The 16,811-nt window shown below is 47.2% G+C and overlaps 1 protein-coding gene across 12 annotated transcripts in view; it reads right to left on the reverse strand.

Annotated features, from left to right (window-relative positions):
* The window catches only part of LOC132392501 (calcium/calmodulin-dependent protein kinase type II subunit beta), a 316,023-nt gene that overhangs the window by 52,116 nt on the left and 247,096 nt on the right, over positions 1 to 16,811 (reverse strand). For 8 of the 12 annotated variants that reach the window (XM_059966512.1, XM_059966484.1, XM_059966467.1 and 5 more), the window contains 2 exons: positions 15,292 to 15,324; positions 3,252 to 3,300 (listed from right to left, as the gene is read on the reverse strand). In XM_059966512.1, coding sequence (XP_059822495.1) covers positions 3,252 to 3,300; positions 15,292 to 15,324 — 82 coding nt within the window. The remainder of the gene's footprint in view (positions 1 to 3,251; positions 3,301 to 15,291; positions 15,325 to 16,811) is intronic. The other 4 variants (XM_059966521.1, XM_059966502.1, XM_059966473.1 and 1 more) reach the window with 1 other exon arrangement.

Consider the following 16,811-nt stretch of genomic DNA (forward strand, 5'->3'; position numbering starts at 1 on the left):
CTCCTCATATGTTAACCCTTTCATTCCTGGGATCTTTCTCATTAACATCCTCTAGATCCTCTCCAATGCCAGCAAATCTTTTCTTAGATAAGGGGCCCCAAAAATGTTTTCGGACCCCAAGTGCGGTCTGACCAATGCCTTATAAAGCCTCAGCATCACATCCTTGCTTTGGCATTTTAGCCCTCTTACAATGAATGCTGAGATTGCATTTGCCTTCCTTACCACTGACTTAACCCGCAAATTAACCTTTAGGGAATCCTGCACGAGGACTCCCAAGTCCCTCTGCAGCTCTGGTTTTTGAACTGTCTCCTCATTTAGAAAATAATCCACACCCTTATTCCTTCTGCAGACACCCTGTTTCCTGAACACTATCAGCCCTTCCACCTATCTTCATAGTGTCTGCAAACTTTTCCCCAAAGCCATCAATTCCTTCATCCAAGTCATTGACATATAAAGTAAAAAGAAGCAGTCCCAACACCGACCTCTGTGGAGCACCACTAGTCACCGGAAGTGGATCAGAAAAGGCTCCTTTTATTCCCACTCTTTGCCTTCTGCCCATCTCCTAGAAGTCAGTCCATCTTCTATCCATTCTAGTACCTTTCCCATAATACCACAGGCTCTAAACAGCCTCATATGCGGCACCTTGACAAAGACCTTCTGAAAATCCAAATAAACAACATCCACTGACTCTGTTGTCTAACCTGCCTGATATTTCCTCATAGAGTTCCAACAGATCTGTCAGGTAAGATTTCCCCTTAAGAAAATCATGCTGACTTTGGCCTATTTTGTCTTGTGCCTTCCAGTACCCCAAAACCTAGCCTCCAACATGTTTCCAACCACTGAAGTCAGGCTAAATGCCCTATAATTTCCTTTCTTCTGCCTCCCTCCCTTCTTAAAGGGTGGAGTGACATTTGAGTAACAGCTGACCAATGTCACACCATGATTTCATTCGTGCTTTCTGAATCTCACCACATACTTTCTTCCCCACTGAGTTACACTTCTCTCCATCGCACAGCCTGTAAGCCACTGCATCGTTTTTCTTCACGTCCTCTGCCTCCCACCATCTGATGGCGGCCTTTGCAATAAAGCAAGTTCCTTCCCTTCACCAGCTTGGTTTACTGCCCAGGAACTTTGCTACCCCCTTCCAAAACTGTGATCAAGTAAAGGCTATAGCAGAGGAGGCTGTTCAGCCCATCCATTCCAAGAAAGAATTCCCTTTACCTCACCTTCAGTTCCAACAGCCTCCCCCACCTCCCATCTTTTGTAGCTTACACAATTTTGTGCTTCCACCACCCTACCTGTGGTTCCAAAGACAAAAGATGTTTTTGCAGCCTTCTCTGCCCATCACCCTCCCACGCCTCTCATCCCTCGGCACCTCACAACGAGGGCAAATGGTATACCTTCACTATCTTCCGAGCCTCTGAGAAGATCTCAGACCCTGAAGAGGAGGAGGTCATCCATTGCTCCAACCTCTCGCACTAGCAGGCCTCACTGTGTCACGAATTCATGCATGTGCCTGGACACAACCCAAGTGAAACACTGAGCCCTCTATCAGCCAACTTTCCGAATCAGCCTCTGTGACTTCCAAACATCACAGCTCTCCGAATACAAGACCCATCTTAAAGTCACCAGAAGTTTCATTTTCCTTTTGGCAGAGAGAGGACAGGAACAAGCAGGGGATGGGAGTGACAGGTGGGGGAGGGTGGGGAGAAGGAAAGCAAGGGATAGGAAGAAGGGGGGATGAGAGAGAAGCAAAGGGGAGAAGAGAGGGAGAGGGTATAAGAGAGGGAAAGGAGGAGGGGAGGGGGGAGAAGGGATGGGGAGAGGGAAGAGGAGGGTGGGGGAGGGAGAGGGTTGGGGAAGGGAAGAAGAGAAGGGATTGCAGGAAGACAGAGTAGGTGGTGTGGAAGAGGGGAAGAGGCAAGAAGAATGGGGACAGTAGGAGGGCGTGGACAAGTGGAAGGGAAGAGAGGAGGAAGAGAATAGGAAGGGGATTGGAAAGAGGAAGGGGAGCAGGTGAGTGGGAAAGGGGAGGAAGTAAGATGGTGGGGAGAGAGAGGGGAAGAGTGGGGGTGTAGGAGAAGGGGAAGAGTAGCAGAGGAGAAGAGGATGGGGGAGTGGCAGAGTAGGTGTGGGAGGGTGTGTGGATGGGTAAAGTGGGGGGGGTAAAGAGGGTGGGAAGCAGAGAGTGAGAAGAGGGGAAGACAGAGGGATGTGCTGGCATTTCCAGGAGGATAGCTTCAGAACTGGATTAAAACTCACCTTGACCACCATCTAAACACACTGCTTACCTGCATATCCTTCTGTCCTGGGGTCTACCCACGATCCAACCCCATGCTATCCAAAGTACTCAGCCTGAGAGAGCACCTGAGAACACACCTCTCCCCGAGCACAGGAAATAGCAGGGAACCTCCTACAGCAGTGAGGGAGGGGCATCCGTTTGCAACCTGCCCCCCAATACAGGAGCTTTTCTGGTATCCAGCACAAATTGTCTCTGCTCCAGCCCCTGCAGACATTCTCTCTCACTAACTCCAACCCCCAGCTCCGTTTACAGGCCATTCGCTTTTTCCCTGTACGATTTCAGTTCCCACCCCTTGCCTACTTGTGCTCGGCTTTAAACGCCGATAATTTGTGACACTTTCCATTGCCCCCTCCGGAACTGCGGCCCGTTTTCCTCCGAGGCTGCTAGACATGCAGGGTGCTTCCAGTCTGTGGTCTGATTTCACATACCCCGCGACTGGAGTGCTCTGCCAGCAGCCCCTCTTACCGATCCATGCAGCCTCCATGGTCAGCAGAACGCTACTGCGGTGCCGACGACCCCCGCTCCTCTCACGCCGCTGTCTGTAAGGAGTTTGTAAGTTCTCCCCATGCCTTCGTAAGTTTCCTCCGGGTGCTCTGGTTTCTTCCCATGTTCCAAAGGCGTACAGATGGGTTAGGAGGTTCATTGGTCACATGGGTGTAATTGGGCTGGAAGGGCAAGCTACCATGCTGGATCACTAATTAACAATAAATAACACAAAATATTCCCTGGGGAGACAGCTTGACTCCCTGTCTCCCCCAGCTCCGTGTGTACCTGTAGAGCCAGCAATCTCAGGTAAAATTATACCCTATAGTTAAATGAAGTCTCTTCAACTAAATTGCTCAAATAAACACAAGATGAAAAGATGCAATCAATCCATGTAACCTTGTTCTAAAAACGCTGCCATCTTGCAATGGCACATTCTGAAATCCACCATCAGCACACTACTTACCTTTAACATCTTCATCTTCAATTGTTGTGTTGCTGCTGTCAGAAGATTCCTGTAGACAAAACAGAGAAGTTGTCACTCAGGATCCTCCACAAGCTCGCTGCTTGGCACCGTGTTAACGGCACAATACTGAACTCAGTGCAGAAAACAGAAAAAAAGGAAAGGAAAGCGGTGATTTGAAAATGACAAAGCTTAAGAACTGAGCGAAACAGGATAGGAGAGAGCATGAAGATGAGCAGAGAAGGAAAAGGGATCCAATTTATGGGGGATTAAACCATGCATTTTCCTTTTAAATAGAGACATGGCTATTGACCAAGCAGTGGGGCTAAAGGATTTGTCAACACTTTTGAGTCCCGGTGCAACCCGAAACATTGACAATTCTTCCCTCCACAGAAGCTACTGATTCTGTTGAGTTTCCAAAGCAGGGTTTGTTTCTCCAGATTCCAGTCTCTTGTGTCCCAAAAGTTACTGACATTTTAATTACTAGTCCTTCTACAAAAAAAAAGTGAGATCATCAGAGAAGTTGAGGCCTGCAGACAAGTCACTTGACTTGAGAGTGAGGTCAACAGATTCCACACAGCCTGCCTGTCTCTTGCCAGTATTAGGCAGAGGGAGTCGAGGCCCACGTTCTCTTCAGATCCCACTGCTGAAAGGTAGCGGAAGTGTGATCCTCACCCTTCCTACTTCTTGTTGCCTTTCTGCTAAGAGAACTGGGGCCATTAGGGTTTGAAGAATATTCCTTCAGCCTCCTTGTGAAGAGATTGAGAAAAGGAACACTTCAGTGATATAAGTGTTAGCAAATTACCCAATTTATTTAATGAGCTCTCCATCTATCACTGTTCTAAATGAGGGATTATTCTGTAAGAGACTGTACCTACACCTATTTCCTGAAACTCTTGCTGGCACAGGAGTACCTCTGACTCCATTGAGTAGAGCTGGACATGGAAATGGCTCACTTTCTTGACAACAGCACTTCACAGTTGATTCCACCTACCCCCCCCCCCCGCCCCGTCGGGCTCATTCAGAAACAAAATCTTGTGCTGACCTGCCAGACAACAAGATTCAGAGTGACCCAGTCCTTGCTGTCACTCTGAATGAAACTCTCTTTCAGAAACTGCTGCCTGGTTGTTTTTGGTGATGGGCCAGTCCCAAAGGTGTTCCCAAAACGTCCCCAGCGCCGGGCGTCTAATTACACCTAGTTTCCTACGTCAATCTTTATAGCCAGGAATGTTTCTGTTCAGAAGTTGGAACAGAACTCACAATGTGATAGATTAATGGTCTGGTCTCTCCCCCGATCCATCTTTAACGTAACAGGGAGAATGGAATGGTTTTCGGTGGCTGGAATTATCACTTCACACATGCAGTGAGATATAAATGTACCCCCAGCTGACTGCAGGCCGGGAACATTTGTTTTTACTGGACTAAAATTAAACGGGAACCTTTATTCCAAAATTTAGAGCCAACACAAAACACTTTACAAGATTACAGCAGAAGGCAAGAACTTTGTCCTTTTAGAGCTGTTGTTGCCTTTCAATCCCAGGTCATACAGATTTCTCTTCACCTTGCTATAGGGCAAAAAAATGACGATAACGTATCTGACCGCTAAAGCCTTCTTTGACAGTCTTGCTGTAGTCCCTGACCAAAGGGAAAGTTGTGAGTAGAGGCCAAAGAAACAGCATAACACATAGTCAAGGGGACACTGACCAACCAACAGAGAGACAAGAAAGTGGAAACTTTCCTTCACCAAAAGCAGACCAAAAGTGCCAAACTCGGATCTCCAGTCTCCCTCAGCAACTACCAAGAAGGGAGACCCTCAAACATTTATTTTACAGACACTGCAGTCAAAACCTAGCTCGTATACAGGGATATTTCCCACAACAGAAAAGCGACAAATCGTGAAAGACTACACCACAGACAGATGGTACCTTTATCCCATCCACAGGGTTATGGATGACAGTAGTTTGTGGCTCCTAAAGAGAATGAAGGTAAATATAGAAAAGCAAATTTTAGTGAGGAGGAAGAGGGTTTCAAACCAAAACAAAACAAAAATAAAAGCAGGAAGTCAGAAAGTAAAAGGTCATAAACAGAGAGAGGTTAAAAGAAACTTCTCGGCTAGGAAAGTTATACAAAAAAATGAACGGCTCTGAGTGGCAAGAAATGGATAAAGTATGGATGAATCACAAATCGGGTCTTGGATGGAAAGACTCTGCTAACGTGGCCTGGCAGTGAACTGCAGAATGATGGTGCTGCGCTCTGTCTCATATGGGACCAAACAAAGCCTTGACCCAGTTCCTCTAACTCTGATGTCCCAGAATGAAACCAGGTTTTAAATTATGTCCACTGTTCGCAGCTGAGACAAGGGCCAGCGGTGGAATGGAAATCAATCCTCAGAACAACGGCGGGAAGGAAGATGGGTTACGTTAATCGACCAAAAATAACCAACACCATTTCAAAGACTTTAGTGCTCGGTGATTTGCAGTTTTGTATAATTAGAAGTCCGAGTATGCTAATGCAGAACCTGGTTTCAGCAACTGTTTGAAGCAGACGATATCACACTACTCCAGAGTTTTGTTTTACCCGAGAACACGGACTGTGAATTCCAACAGCTGATAGTGCAGCCCCATGCAAATGGAAGTTCTGGAAGTTGGTCTGGTTAGATCCAGTCGTTAAGTTGTACTTCATTTCCAGTTTACACTGGTGAGAGAGACTCACTTCTACTCTTCCTGCTTCCCAATGCACCCCACCCCCCTTCCACTAACCTCACAGGGAGACGGGGGAAGATGCGAACCAGAAGGCCCAGCTTTCCTGCATCAAAGCTAACCACAAGAGTGGGCGCAGTAAAATGCCACCACTGGCAGTTTTATGACTTGTCCCCACCCCTCCAGAATGGCCAGTAATGAGGTGAAATAGCCAAGATCTATTTGTAGCGTTTAATTAAAAGTAAACCCTCGTTCTGGATGAGAACTGTCACTGAGCACCTCTTGTCACTAACACACCACTCACAGACTTGTCGAATCACATCAAATTCATTAGCAAAGAGAAAAAGTCAGTACAAGAAACAGCAAGACAAACTGAAACAGGAGGTACTTGTGAAACATGGCTTTCAGCTAGCCCTCAATGGAGGGGCCAGGCCCCCAGCGATGTTTAATGGCTCATTCAATTGAGCAAGACGGCCAGATAATCATGTAACGCACTCACTGTCATATACTGGAGAGCACTGGGCCAGATACCCAGCAGGCCTGATCAGCTTCAATGTGTTTATTAAGCTGCTGACTAAGAAGGTGGAAAAACCTTTTCAACTCAACATCCTAGGGGACAGACAGCCCTGACATTCAGCCATGGTTCAGCAGTACCTGTGGAGGAAGATGGTATAAGAAGAAGAGAGGCAGTACCAGTGCAGGGCAGGGAATGTTTCCTTTGGGACTGGTTACTACGTTGTTTTTGGTGCTGTTTGTCTGAGGCTGCGCAGAAAACAACAGAGGGTTTAGATTTATTTCATGTCCAGCTTTTGCCGCTAGCCCCACACGGGACAGAGATCAGGTCAAGCTAGTAAACATTAAACTGTCTGCGGTGTGGATCCCAATTCCAAGCACCTGTGAGACGCAAGCAATACCAGCCTTGAGTTTTCGGACAGGGCTTATAATGAGGCATGCCAGTGCAAATTCAACGAGAAGGGTCACAACTTCTACCCAGGTTGGGAACCAAGAACTAAATTGCTTTATTTTTGCATTTATGCTCCTGGAAAGGATTTGGCTATGGCATTATGGCATCAAATTAGATGTTGTTACAGCGGGCTGTAAGAACGGCACTTCACTCTAAGCTATTCATTGCTCTGTGAGCACAGTGCAAGTGGGGCACAGCAGACAGTTCAATTTCTCTAGAAAAGCAGAAGGAAGAATCACAAACATTAAAGTTAACAGCACCATTTCCAAAACTGTTCCCCCAATGCTCACTAGTACAGCTGAACATCGTGTCCCAACATTAAATGTTGGGACAGTTAGCGGTGTTAGATGGCTAATTGTTTTCGAACCAACAATCAGCAATTTAACAGAGCCACCCAGTGCTTGCTGTACATTAACTATACATGTATTCTTGTCCTTCCCCTAACCAAAGAGACGTTAATATATAACAAAACAGAAAAGCTTGTTTTGGACATAAAAGAGAGAAGGTCTGCTGACAACAAAAAGTTTTAAAAATAAGAGATGGCAAACTCTTGTTCACAAAATGTGGTCACATAGTTCCTGTAGATCAGATTCTAGGACCATGTGACAGAGTCTTTTACTTTTGGTGGTAAGTATGCCAACAATTATCAGGGCTTCATTATTCAGATTCAGCCAAGAACCAGCTGCCCGTGGATCTCCTTGCTGTGTTAACCGGGGAGGTGACCTGTCAAACATAAGGTCGCCTCCAGATTATTGAGAAGAATTCAGTCACAAGCTACTGGCCTTTCCTTCTCCACTGGGGTTGCATTAACATGTTTTTTAAAATCTGATTCATTCATGTAGGTCCCTTTCCCTCACATCCTGCACCAGGTTTTATTTTTTTAACCAGCATCTGTCACTGGAGCAGAACGCTAGATTGAACATACACCTGAAATTCAATGTAGGGCAGATCCAGCAGGTAACCAGTTCCCAGCGCAACTGGCTTTCAGATGGATCCAGATATGAAATACACATTCAGGTCCGGCTCAACTTTTCGTTCCTCTTGTTGGGAACATCTCAATAGATGTACCGTGGAGAGTGTTCTGACTGCTCTGGGGGCGGGGGGGGGGGGGACGGGGGGACGTGGACAGGATCAGAAAATGCTGCACAGGGCTGTAACCTCAGCCAGCCCCATCACGAGCACGAGCCTCCCCAACATCGCGGACATCTTCAACAGGCGTTGTCTCAAAAAGGTGACATCTATCACAAAAGACTCCTGCCACTCCGACAAGCCCTCCTCTCATTACTACCATCAGGGAGGAGAAACAAAAGCCTGAAGATCAGTACTCGGCATCTTCCCCTCCACCATCAGAACGGTCTACGAACCCAAGAGCAGTACCTCACTAGTTTTGCTCTATATATACTGTATATTTCTTATTGTCTTTTTAAGTATACTTCATATTTAATGTATCGGACTATTCTGCAGCTGAACTACAACAAACTTCATGACATATATCAATGATTCGGAGCTCACATAGTTTGTTACTCATTCTTTCAATGACTGGCCTTTACATGTGTCAACTACATCACAATGAGCTGGCTGAAAGAAGGCCTATGTAAACTTGCCCACTCCACAGCCTGCCAAGTAGAGGACATCTGGTGCGTTGCCTAGAATTAACTCATTTTGTGTCCAGGAGTAATAATCTCCTTGATTATACAATAGGAAATTAAATATTACTTTAAACTGACTTTTTAAATGTCCATAAACATGCCTGCAGAAGAACTACTTCCCAGAAGTTTTGTTCAAATTCAGAACACTATTTTCAGACATGGAAGTCCATAAAGCCAGTTATGAAATTGAAGCAGGAGTGAGCCCTGCAGATGTCCATCATGCAGGTCAAAGAGACCATGTCTGATCCTTAATGTCAGCAGCACTTTCCACTGGTTCCTCCAATGCTTAATAATTCTCATTATTAATCAGAAGTACTGGGATCTGACGCCTGTAGTGGGCAATAAGGTGACAGCTTCTTGACAAGCACGTGGTGTGAGTCAAACTGGAATGCACAGGTGCCCCTGGATTGTGATCAATCAGTATTGACCATTGACTGGATGCCAACGCTGTCGCATTGGAGCTACTGCCCTCTCATACATGGCTGAGCTAACTGCATGTCAATCAAGAGAAAGGACCCTTCATTCATCCCCAAATGGAACCTGCGATTGTTTATGTTTGAGGTTTAAGCTCGAAAACAGCTAAGTACTTTGTTAATCACACCTTTTTGGATAAACTATAACCGCAATCAATAGCACATAACTTCTCTTTGGACTTGGATGGGGCAAGGTGAGGCAGTGGGGCCATCACCAATGTGAGGAAAGACCTGAAGTTTGATCAATTTATGCGCTGGGCTGAATTTGGAAAAGTCGGGTACAGGCCAAATCGAGGTGGCGGGGTCCAGGCCCCAGAGCACGACAAAGCAACAGAACCCGACATTTGGATGACGACGTAAGTGTCAGGCCGAATTGGAAAGGTCGGGTCCAGGTCCCAGAGCGTTTCGAGGCAACAGAACCCGATATTTGGACGACAATTTAAGTGCTGGGCCAGACTGGAAAGGTCAGGGTGTCAAGGCCGGAACGGTTTAGCGTGCTGCTCCACGTTTACTCGGCTCTGCACTGAACTGAGGTGGTTCCTCGTGTCGGTGGACAGTCTCTCTTTCGTGTACTTCAGTTCTGAATGCCATTTCCTTGCTTTTATTGTTGACACGATTTGTTTGTTCTCTGCACATTGGGAAATTTGGGTTTCTCTGTTTTGCGGCTGCCTGTGAGGAGACGAATCTCAAGGCTGTACATAGTATACGTACTTCGATAATAAATGTACTTTGAACTCAGAGGAGGCAACGGTTCAAGGCAACAATCCCCACTACTTCTCAATGGCAGCTAGGGCAAGAAATACCAATCTTGCCAGTGACATCTAGATGAATTAAGCAGATTGCTGCTTTGATATTGAATATTAAAACACTATAGCAGTCTTTTGGCCTATGATGTTGTGCCGACCAACATTATATGTACACTCAACACACACAAAATGCTGGTGGAACACAGGAGGCCAGGCAGCATCTATAGGGAGAAGCGCTGTCGACGTTTCGGGCCGAGACCCTTCGTCAGGACTAGTCCTGACTAGACCAGCATTTTGTGCGTGTTGCTTGAATTTCCAACATTTGCAGATTTCCTCGTGTTTGCATTATATATACACTTATTGTTGATGGGCCGGCTGGTGGTGTAGTGGCATCAGCACTGGACTTTGCAGCAAAGGCTCGAGAGTTCGAATCCAGCCGGCTCCCTTGCACACTTTCCATCTGTGCTGGGTTGAGCATTGAGCATGGTCTCCTGAAAAAAAGAACGCCTGCTAAAAAAACATCGTCGTGACGGCGTCCCAATGACTCCACTCGGAGTTAAGGGCTTTCTTCTTCTTATTGTTTTGATGAGTTTGGTTTAAGATGTAGAAGTCCAAAGGAAATGGTAAGTTCATCAATGAGGGACTCTTTGCTGAATCCCACAAGCCAGCAGCTCAGTTACAGCCTGGTAGGACTGGGAGAAGAAGGGGAGAGGCAGGGCCCTTTCAGCTTGAGGAACCCCTCCACTGTGGGCATTCGGCCAGCAAACCTTGGTGTAGAATCAATGTGTGAAGTATCTGTACTTCATTACTGATGTCCTCCTAGAAAGTCCACCGCTTGCTGCGGTCACTGCTCCACAGCCGCACAGCAGGCCAAGGAGCACACACGAGAGGTTCTGCAGTTGCTGGAAGTCCAGAGTGACATGCTGGAGGAACCCAGCAGGTCTGGCAGCATCTATGGAAAGGAATAAAGAGTCGGGACTTTTCGGGCTGAGGCCCTTCATCAGAGAAAGGAGCATGCTGCCAGGGTTGTCATGGTAACCATGGCCAAATGCTGTTAGTACCCATCTCTTCCCAGGGGGATCTGGAGTTACTTTCAACCTTGCCCCGAACTGGGGTTCATCAGACGTTTCATCCATCTTCACAGAGGCTTGGATAGCAGATATGCCCATGAAAAGGGGTGACATGGACTGTCCACACACACAACTCCACTGGATATGGTGGGGGCTCCGCTCCCTGGTCACGCAGCTGGTGGAGTTACACATGGGTGCAGTCAATGGCATCAGTGACGCCTGCCAGTGCACTGTGCCACCCAGCAAATCAAATGACGGCATCTGGGTTGAGAGGGCTGGTTTCTGTTGGCATGGAGTGCGGAGGGTCCATGGGTGCCGAGCCTACAGAGTGTTTGTGCTGCCTGGACTGAGCAGGTGGTCAACCCAGGTGGTCCTCTGCCCACTGCAGGGCCTCAGCCTCCCGAGGGCTGAGCCTGTGTCAGCGGGAGTGGGGCAGGAGGAAGGAGTAACCGAGAAGGACTCGCTGCTCAGGCTTCCGAGGAGAACTCCACACTAGCAACTCCTTAACTGGCACGCAGAGGAAGCAGCGGTTCAAGGCCACACTCACCACTACTTAAGGGCAGCTAGAGCAAGAAATACTAATCTTGCCAGTGACATCTAGACAAATCAAACAGTTGTTGATAAGATTGCGAGTCTATTAAACAGGCTCTTAGTACAAAGAGTAGCACACACAAAATGCTGGAAGAACTCGGCAGGTCAGGCAGCATCTATGGAGAGGAATTAATAAGTCAGTGTTTCAGGCCGAGACCCTTTATCAGGACTGGACAGGAAGGGGGAAGAAGCCGGAATAGGAAGGTGGGTTGGGGAAAGGAGTACTGGTGTCCCTTGCTTTACGAAAGTTCGCTTTACGCCACTTCACCTTTACAAAAGACCTACATTAGTACCTGTTTTTGCTAACCGAAAGATATCCGAAGAGGATTTTCACTTTTACGAAGAAAGACGCCCGCTTTAAACTTGTGTTTACCCTGAGAAAGACTACCATGACTGTGAAGCATTGCGCGGGCAGGTGTGTGCGCATGCGTGTAAGTGCCCAGTTTTTTTCCTACAGATCGGTTTTTGGCCAAATCTTCCCAATTCTGGTAAGTGAAACTATACTGCACATTATTTCTACTTTATATAGGCTGTGTACTTATCATACCATTCCTGCTTTTACTATATGGTAGTGTTATTTTAGGTTTAATGTGGTAGGTTATTTTTTGGGTCTGGGAACACTGAAAAATTTTTCCCATATAAATTAAAGGTAACTGCTTCTTTGCTTTATGCCTTTTCGGCTTACAAACGGTTTCATAGGAATGCTCCACCTTCGGATAGCGGGGGAGACTTGTACAAGCTGGAAGGTGAGAGGTGACCTCACAGTCTACTCAACGTGGCCCTGGCACCTCATTGTCTGCCCACACTGCCTTTCTCTGTAACTGTCACACTTTATTCTGCGTTCTGTTACTGCTTTCCCTTGTACTACCTCAATGCACTGCTGTGATGAAATGATTTGTACAGGTGGAATGCAAAACAGAGTTTCTAGTGACCTTGGTACACATGGCAGTAATAAACCAATTTACCGTATCCGCGCACAGGCCCTCACTTCACACCCACTTTATCACAATGTGAAGGTGAAAGGCATCTCAAAGTAAGCCTACAATGTCACAATCTCACCCGTCCACTCCCCCCGTTCCATAGCGCTTGCCTTCCATACACCTTTGCCTATCCTCCATGTAGAGCACCCCCCCCCCCCCAAGTGGCTGCATTGCAGCTAGTGAGAAGCTGTGCACTCTCAGCAAAGGAGGCCTCTTCAAGGGTGGAGGGGCAGGCATGGACGGGTTCAGTGAACGCCCCTGGCAGTCCCGGTGATCTGTCGGGCCTGACAGTAGAAACAGCGGCCCACTGTGCCATGTGGTATCCAACACGACTCCACAAGTCCTGGAAGATCCAATCCTCTTATTTAACGGTGCTTCCACAATCTGGGGCACCACTCACGTTGTCGCCGGTACAGAACTCTTGTGAAGTCCAGTTCATGCACCAAAGGCGCTCTCTGACCTGACCATCACATTTGCAATGGGGTAGCTCAGCACTCTGCCCAGTCTTTCAGCCCTGTCTCTGCACTAGGCCAGGCCCACCACCACTGCAGCCCTGACTTCAACTGCTCCACCATGCCTTCAGCTGTTCAACCATAAACGCGAGACCCCCTCTCTCAGCTTGGCATCTAGCTCAGCTGGGTAGCCTGGGAGGGGGTCATCATGGCCGGGATAGGCTGAAGGGATTATCTCCATGTTGTGCAGCTCTAGCACTATATCTTGGCCCTTTTAAACCTTCCTTGCCTGGCTCACCTCAACTACTTCCTTAATTGAACCTGTTCCAAATTCTGTTTGCCGAGGTTCTTGGGAAGCTCCAATGGCGCGGTAGAGCAGCTGGCCGAGAGGCGTCGCAACGAAACCTTGCCTCCGATGTCAGCAAAGCCAAGCAGCGGATTGTGGACTTCAGGGAGGGGAAGTCGGCAGGATGCACACCAGTCCTTACCGAGGGGTCGGTGCTGGAAAGGGGGAGCAGTTTCAAGTTCCTGGGCTTCCTGGCCAATCATATTAATACAATCACAAAGAAGGCATGCCAGCAGCTCGACTTCTTTAGGAGATTCAGTGCGTCATCAAAGGCTCTTGAAAGTTTCTACAGACGTAGTGTGGAGAGAATTCTGTATCTGTCTGCCATCAGATCTCTGAACCGTCCATGTACGCTATCACACTGTTCCTCTTCTGCAGTCTTTATTTTTCCTCGTAACTTTCAGTGATTTCTTATCTCATGCATTGTACTGTTGCAACAAACCAACAAATTCCACAACACGTCAGCGAGAATAAACCTGATTTTGAAGCTCTTCACATTTTATTACCGAGAACCGCGACTACACTGAGCAAAGGCTCAGCGCCAAGACCTGTCCTGAACAAGACACGCAGAGTGCCGTGAGGCAACCTTAAACAGCTTTGCATTCAGTTAACCCCTTCTGTTAACCACTGTTCCCCTCATTATATGAAAAAAAATCTAATTTTATCACACTATTGAGGGCGATTATCCGGCTATCTGTAATCCAGTCACTGATGAGTGGTGTCTGTCTGAGCAAGCTGCATCAAGTGCAGGTGCTGCAGATCCCACCAGTAATCATCGTAATCACTGACGTAGGTGATGGTGTGATGATCCTTCACCAGGGAATGTCATACTCAGTCACTTAAGCAAAGTTGTGGCAAGTAGTTGAAAACTTAATCCTGCTTCAAGTAAAATGCAGCCTCAACAGACGTCAAAACTAGAAGCCTGCCTGTTGGCGTCTCTTCCTGGGCTTATGCGTTTATTACAGCACAGAATGAGACCATTCAGCCCATCAGTTACCTGAATGGTGATCACACTTCTCATTAACCCCTGGCTGGTTCTTTTGCCTGTGACCTCGACAACAAGAGGGCAATAAACCCAGCAGCACGTCACTGGAGAACGGGAGTACCTCGGGCACGGGTGGGGGGCGGGGGTGGGAAACACATACAACCGGAGGGAGAGCCTGCAAACTCCTCACAGACAGTACCCAAGCCCAGGATTGAATGCAGGCTCCTGGAGATATGAAGTAACGCCTCTATCTGCTACACCTCTGCTGACACAAGTGTGTCCGCTGACAGCGCATGGTGCCCTGACCTACAACCTCTCACGGGCAAGCATCAGCAATACCTGCTGTCTGTGGGAGCTTGCTGTGCACAAACCAGCTGGCAAAACAATGGAGAGGTTTCGGAGAAGGCCCTTTGGTGGGTTAGGAAGTCCTGAAGAACAATCAGTAAATGTGCTTTCTTTATCGTTTACTGGGGAGTGAGAGGTTTGACAAATATTCGTAAGAAATTAGAACGGTTTTCAATATAATGTTTTTGTAGGGATTTTGATGCTTTGATTGGTGTTCAAAGTGGGGAGTGTTTCCATGGCAGTCGTACATATTGGACACCTCTCTGTTTGTGTTTCCCCTTGTTCGTTCCCAGCAGTACAGACACGCAACTGAAACCAAATGTTAATACATCAACACACCGTGCAGAGGCTCCAATCAACACCCCCCCCACCACCGGCCTCATTTTGTTATTGGCAAACGACTGGATTAATTAACTAGTTTCACATTCACGAGAAAGCGCTCCAGAAAACACGTCATTGAACCTTGCAAGGAGAACAAAATGGAGGAGAGCAAAGCGAGAGAGAGAGAGAGAGAGAGAAGGAAGGAGGCGTTAGAAGGGAGTTCAATGCTATTTATCGAGATGAAGTTCTAACCGCGGTCAACATGCACAGCTCTCAGACTTTCTGTTCTGATGGGGATTTAAGTAATGAAAAGCTGTGAACACACACAGATGACGCTGTCATCTCCTGGCAGAGAAGAGAGTGGGGAAGAGAATAAACAAGATTAACGTGAAGTGAATTTGAAATTTCAAAAGGGTCCTCACCATTAATTGAACACTGGAACTTGACTTCCTTTTCTGAATAGAGACCCAATACGAGAAAAAGGAAAGAAAACAAGAAATGGTGATTTGTTGCAGATGTGGCAGATTTGCTAACACCAGGTCCCGATGAGGTACACAATCCTAAAGACTAATTCTTAGGGTCAGTGTATTTTTTTTAAAAAAGGACATTGTCAGAAACATAAAATGTCTTGGAATCCTGAAAAAAGTGCAAATCATATAACGAGCACAGAATCAAAGCTGCAGTATCCCATTCTGAAGGGTTCTATTTGCATGTCGAATGTTCAGCCTGAGTTCTCAGATTTCTCCAATCCCTGTTTGCTTTAATGATCGTCCCTCCTCCTCCTACCCCACCAATTTGCATGAGTGAATCCGGCACGCTGACAGCTATAGATTTCACCTCTTCCCCTGGGAGATGGGATGCCATATTTTCTCTAAAGGCTTGTCCTCTTGGGATTTGCCTCGAGATGGGAGATGGAGTTGTTAACTCACAAGGGAAGGAGAAGATGATAGTTGGGGGGGGGGGGGGGGAGGGAGGGCAACAAGCTGAACAAACCACCCTACAGGGTGGCTGGACCACACCAAGTCCATCTGTGGCAAGAATGCCACCGCAGTGCTTTCATAGACAAGACTGAAGGCCACCTCAGGGCTGTGGAAGATGTCCGAGAACAAAGACACAATGGAAATGGGACTAAGGGCTAACAAAAATAAGGGTGGCCAAAAATAAAAGTAGGGTTGAATGGGTCAGCCAGACTCTCTGTGCTAGACTTTCTGTTTAACGGGGAAGCATTTTGTTCTTTGCCTGGAAGTTCGGGAATGCTCTGCTAATTGGGTGATGTCTTCCCGAAGGCCACTGGGTGCCAATAGGAATGGGTGGAGGACCTCAACTTTCTCAGGGAGGTGAACAAAAGTGTGAATATAGTGCCTGCCCGCACTGATCCCTTTAATAAGAAAAATCCTTGCTCCTGTGGGATTATCCGGTCCCATAACTCGGCTCACTTGTGACGATGTGTTTGTGGAGCAGCAGTGCACAAACGGTTCGAGGTTAACAGTGAAAAGGATGCTGCAGCTTCTTAGCATCAATTACATTAAATCAAAGAACAAAACCAAAAACGAACTCTCCTTTTCCACCCTTTCATCAGCCCAATGATTCCAAAATCAATCGGACCTGGGAGCTGGATTGCTGAAAGGTATTGTTTGAATCTGGGCAGCAAGGCCAAGCAGGAAACAACACCTTCACGTGAACCTCATTTTGGTAAGATGCCAGCGGCCTGCACAAACCTCGGCAGGTGGCATTGCAAAGAGGGTCGTCACAGAGGCAGAGCAAATCTGCGACACCAATTTAAAATGAGATGGCTGCCCTTAGCCTCCACCGGGAAACTGTTTGTGCTGGTGAAAGGGTGGCTCCGTACTGGGTAGAATGCTCAGAGGGAGGGTTGTGAACATGCATACACTTTGGAGTAAAGTACGACATTAGTTGAGCTTGCTTCAATCATGCACTTTAT

The sequence above is a fragment of the Hypanus sabinus genome, chromosome 1, assembly GCF_030144855.1.
Source record: "Hypanus sabinus isolate sHypSab1 chromosome 1, sHypSab1.hap1, whole genome shotgun sequence".
NCBI lineage: Eukaryota > Metazoa > Chordata > Chondrichthyes > Myliobatiformes > Dasyatidae > Hypanus > Hypanus sabinus.